Source organism: Antrostomus carolinensis, unplaced genomic scaffold, assembly GCF_000700745.2.
Source record: "Antrostomus carolinensis isolate BGI_N321 unplaced genomic scaffold, ASM70074v2 Scaffold55348, whole genome shotgun sequence".
Lineage (NCBI taxonomy): Eukaryota > Metazoa > Chordata > Aves > Caprimulgiformes > Caprimulgidae > Antrostomus > Antrostomus carolinensis.
Genome location: NW_010336138.1, coordinates 235 through 5,667, shown reverse-complemented (window position 1 = coordinate 5,667; position 5,433 = coordinate 235). Strand labels below are relative to the sequence as shown.

Genomic DNA, 5,433 nt, shown 5'->3' with positions numbered 1-5,433 from the left:
CTCACAACATTCTTTGATTCTATGATTCTATTTGCACCAATGCCCACAGGTGGGTGGAGGGTTACATAAATGGTCCTATCAGTGAGCGCTGGTAAGCAATTCTGCTTGTGCTGCACATACCAGGAAAAAAGGTCCTGGCTGTCTCTTTCAGCAGTGAGCTGGCTGCCAGCCGTTTAAAGAACTGGAAAATAACTGTTTTCACAACAGTGAGCGTTCACGACTCCTCATGATTGCGGAGGAAAGGTGAGTTTGCACAAATAAATCTCTCCTTAGATGGAGTTGGTAGAGGAGGGTGAGTCCTACTTTGCTTCTCATAATTTGCACTGGTGGAAAACTGGGACAAAGGGAGAGGAGGCAATTTTGAAGCACTTCTGGGGTTTGTGAGCACTGGTTCTGTCCTGCAGCACAATTAATGCAGATTTCTTTGATTAGGATAGCTCTTTGGTTATTGTCAACTTCAAGCACTGTGCTCTGTGCATCTACCAAGTACAGTGTCCATAGGTTTAATCAGTACTGGCAAACTGACTTTAAAATGTCACTTATGATGTGCTAATAAATGCTGACAACAGGCCACTGTTAATTCCTGTTTAAAATGAGTTTATATTTAGTATTAGAAAAATGCTGCCATTCGTTCCCTGAACCTCTGTTCCAAGAGTCAAACACGCTCCATGCAGCAATGTGAGGTTTTTCCTGTTTACTAGGAAGCAGCACAGGGAGCGTAAAAATGATGTTCAGCTCCAGCTGGATCTTTTCCTTTTCAGGATACCTCGCAGAAGAGTTGCTGTATTTGCTCATCTCTCCTTATGTTTGTTTCATGTTTCCCCTTTTGGCATCAAATAGAATGCCAAGTATTAGGCTTAATTTGTCATAGCAGAACTAATTCCTTATCAGAGTGTGTGTTTCAAACATGCTGTCCCATATGTTGTCCATAGACATTCTGCATTCCTGGGTCTGTGGTCTTCTGCTGGTAACTTGTTTGGGTTTGCTCATTTTAGGAGCAAGTCCAGATTGTGCTACACCAAGTGATTTGTTCTCACCTGGTATTTATTTTCCATCACAGTCTGTTGATTTTCCTTGAATGTGAAAATTAGATCAGATTATTTTTTTATTATTATTTTTTTCAAATACAATAAATAAAATTAAGTGGCACTAAGCAATGACAAGGGCTATGCAGAGGTAGCACTGAATTCATTTGAAATGGGTCAGGATGATTGTGTCGAGTGAAACTTTCCTAAGTCTAAATAACAGTAAGATTAAGTCTAAATAATGAGAAATTTTTTGCTTACTCTTCAGAGATTTGTGATAACAGCATTTAAATAAAGCTCGCACCAACTATTTAACAGTAGAGGCTGACATGCCAAGCTGGCTCTTTTTTGATTGTCTAGTTGTATATGTTAATCTGAAATTATAAAAGATTTTAAGGTCTAATCTCTTCTACCAGTTATTTAAATCAAATGATGTAGCAGCATGGGTTTGCAATTGCATCTCTCAGATGGCTACATTAAGTAAATCTTTAATCTTTCCTCACTAAACCACAGAAAGTACCTGTGTACTGTCATGGTTTGTGTTTTTCTTACATGTCCACAGGGTATGTTCCCATCTTTAAGCTGTACTAAAACGACTTTACCTTTGAATGACATTCCTTTTCATTGCAATAATCTCAAAAAGACAGTTGGGACATGCGGTGTGACTCGAGCTGTTCTTCCTTTCAGGTGACATCCACAGCATTTTAAGAAATAGCTGAAGAAAATCAAGCACCCAGGAAGAAAAGGCTGCTTATCAGTGCTCAGGTCTCAGCCCTTTGGATAACAGATTATTTTCTCGGACAGAATAACTTTACCACTACAAACCTCTCCTGGGACTGATCTGAGACAAACCCCCACTGCAACACAGCAGCCTTTGCAGAAGGTAAACACAGAAACATTTTTATTTGACCACTGACAAGCTTTCCAGGCACAATCTTTACATGTTCTTGTATCTCATTCCATTTCATACATATCGTGAGCAGATCCATTTTCTGCTCTCACGAGCGGTTCGTTGGTTGTTTTTAAGACAGCTGCTAGCTGATGCCAGAACATTTTCTGTTTGTGTTCCTCAGGGCTCCACTTTAAGTAGGTTTTTCTTTTCAGCAGTTTCCTGAGTTTGCTGAACTTCTGTGGCACGCTGTTAGGTGGGAGGTCTTCCAGCACAATCATAATGAGGGAATCCTGATTTTCATTCAGGACCCGGTGTTCAGCAAAATACAGTTCATACTGACACCAGCAGCTGTTTACAAAGCTGGGAGAGAGAACAAAAAGGACTTTATGGCTGTTCTCTATGCAGTAAAAAATGTTACCAAGTACAGGATGCCCTGGTTTGAAATCCCTCTCGTGGTAACATATCTTGAATCCATCAGTTTCCAGTTTTTGCAGTAGATTCTCTTTTGTCCAGTTTGCATCTTGTTCGCTGTATGAAATGAAGGCATCAAAGGGCTTGTCTTCTGGCCTCTTCTCATACTGTTTCCTCTTTGCCATACACCAGTACCAACCCATTCTCACATACCACAGCCCATCAAATCGCCAGCATAAGAATGTTAACACCAAAACAACCAGGATGGCAACGCAAGCGGTAATTGCCATCTGGATGCCCAGGGAACAGTGCAGAAGCGTGAGGTTACTGCTCTCCACCAAGGAGCCCCTTCTATCTGGTGGGAAGCTGCACCTGAGATTTCTTTTGCCATTTATCTGCAAATGGGGGTTGTGGATGTAGACATTCACAAACCAGTACAAGTCACAATTACAAAAAAAATGTTTACCTTGAACAGTTAAAACACTCAAACTCATTAACTGGCCAAAAGTGTCCTCCACTATGGTAGTGATAGCGTTGTCGCTAATGTCTAACTCAATCAGAGAAGCTGGGAGAGAGCCACGCTGTAGAAAGGAGATCTTATTCCCTGATAGATTAAAATATTTCAGCATTGGAAGAGACTTCCCAAAGTGATCAGGGAGTTCTGAAATTAAGTTGTGACTGCTGTCCAGATTAACGAGGGCAGAAAGCTGGCTGTTGGGTTCCAGTCTGGTGATGAGGTTTCCAGAAACATTAAGATATTTGAGTTTCTCCATGGCATCAGTTAATGACAACATGTTCAACTTATTTTTACTAATATCACATTTTGTTAAAGTCAATGGGAAATACTCAGGGTGCATGTCCGTAATTTTATTATTTTGAATGTTAAATATTGTTAAGTTTGAGAGAGCTTTAAAACTAGGGGGTATTATTTTAATGTCACTGCTGCTTATGTCGAGATGCTGTAGGGAGGTAGGTAAGACAGGCAGCACAGAAATCCGGTTGCTGCTGAGATCCAAAAATAATAATTCTTCCATTTTGCCAGCAAACCACTCTGGCAGTTCCACAATGGAGCAGTTGGACATCTTCAGGTGTTTCACTTTCTTCGGAAGGCTTTCGATGGGTGTGCCAGCCTGGTTTCTGACAAATGAAATGGCATTGATACGTACAGTTCCAGGGGGAAGGTTTGGAACTGCATTAGTGATTTCTGGACGTACAGTATATATGAAGTGATTTCCTTGAACATACATGTTTTCCAAGTTAACCAGTTTTTTAGCAAAATTTTGGGGTATTTGACTTATGTTGGTGAAGGACAAATCAATTACCTTGATGGTTGAAGGGAGACAGAGCGTATCCAAGCTGTTTATGGGATTGTTGCTAATATTTAAAAAAAAAAGTTTGTTGAATGGGAATTTACAGATCGCCTCAACGTCTTGAACATTAATTGTTAATTTGTTGTAACTTGCATCAATGGACTGCACGTTTTTCAGTGGCAAAAACAGGATGAACAGCGACAGAAGATCCATTTCCAGGTCATTGTGACTAATGTCAAGCTCCAGCATACCATCTAGTTGATCTTGGCACATATCTGGATCCAGTTTTAACATCAGCTCTTCCTCGGAGAGTTTGCTGTTTGACAGGTTGAGTATCCCATTTGTTGGTGCTCCGCATAAATCAGGGCTTAACGTGGTTGTTGGAGAGACCGTTATGTTTTTCTCTTCTCTTTGAAGATTATCTGTACTTCGTCTGAGCCTCAGATTTACATTTTGCAGGACAGATGGACCTCCTGAATGTGGCAGCTCCTCAGCGGAGGCAGAAGGCTCCAGAGCAGCCTCTGAAGATTTGTCAAAGTACTTATAAAGCTGTAAAGACCCTGAGGCTTTGCTAGTGGGTAAGACCTTCAGGTGGGGTGGAAGACCCGATACAAAAAGTTTCTTATCATTAAATGATAAATTCACAGAAACAAGGCTGAGCAGATTCTCAAACACACCAGGTTCAATGTCCATAATCTGATTGTAGGAAAGGTCTAAAACTTCCAGTGCATCAAAGCCTTCCAAGTCTCTTTTGGTTATTTTTTCAATTATGTTATGTGAGAAATTGAGAGCTTTTGCCGTTTTTGGAGCTTGTGCTTCTGATACAGAAGAGAGGTTTAAATAGGAGTAGTTATAAAATGGGAAGGCATGGGCTGTAGGTCTTCTCAGAGTTAGGAATCCATTTGTTCTACTGACTAAGAAAGAAATGAAGTAGAAATGAAGACTTCCGATGAGGATCCTCATCCTGGAGAAGAGATGTGAAATCCATCATTATAATATGCTCTGCATTAATAAGCATCCTTAAAAAAATAATAATCCTAATTTACTTGTAAATAGAGAAATTGTTTCATTAGTTTTATCTATTAATTCATTTTTATCTACATAAAAATGTCTTCTTTCATTATTATTTTCAAGAGGCAAAGCTAAAAGATGGGGTCAGAGAATGATTTGAAGGGGGAGAGCTATTCATGTCAGATCACTGTAGATAAAGTCTGAATGATTTTTTCTTTTTCTTTTTTAATTCCTTCCCCCCACCCCACCACAGCCAGCCTTTGCAACAGCATCTTTCTGTTGCACAAGCTGAAATGCACTTTCCTAACTGCTGTTTGTAGCTCGGGTTTTACATCTCTCATTCTGGTGCACAACCACCAAGTAAGTCTGACCTGTCCAAAACCTGTTCGGTCGCTTAAGTAGCGAATTGGAGAGTAAGGTGGTGGGGAGCTCGGTGTAACTGTGTGATCATCTGTCTTCTTCTGATCCCATCCCTTTGGTGGCTTGCTCTCTGCCAGGAATTTACCAGTGACCATTTATTTAGCCTTACCTGTCGGAGTAAGGAAAAGTTTGCTTTAAAGTACAATTTTGGAGGTTTGTATGAGGCAGCCTGCACCAGCAGAAGGCACTGCCCTGTGCATCCTTCATCTCTGGAGACTTCCCATCGCCTGGTGCCATCGCTGCCAGCTCCTCTCCTGCCTGAGCCTGTCCATCACTAGTTTCCTGACACCTCTGGTCCATGCCTTGTATTTATTGTGTGAAAATACATCTACAGACCTTCAGGTGAGCAACCTGGTGTTACCAC

At 40.8% G+C, this 5,433-nt stretch overlaps 1 protein-coding gene across 1 annotated transcript; it reads right to left on the bottom strand.

The window, feature by feature from the left end:
* Positions 1-1,924: 1,924 nt before the first annotated feature.
* On the bottom strand, positions 1,925-4,601 carry LOC104517920 (toll-like receptor 2). Its single transcript, XM_010174731.1, has one exon. It carries the CDS (start codon positions 4,599-4,601, stop codon positions 1,980-1,982), a length of 2,622 nt encoding a protein of 873 aa, XP_010173033.1. The 3' UTR covers positions 1,925-1,979.
* Positions 4,602-5,433: the final 832 nt, after the last annotated feature.

Excerpts from the sequence above, each read along its gene's own strand:
- LOC104517920 (XM_010174731.1), bottom strand. The coding sequence starts at position 4,601 with ATGAGGATCCTCATCGGAAGTCTTCATTTCTACTTCATTTCTTTCTTA.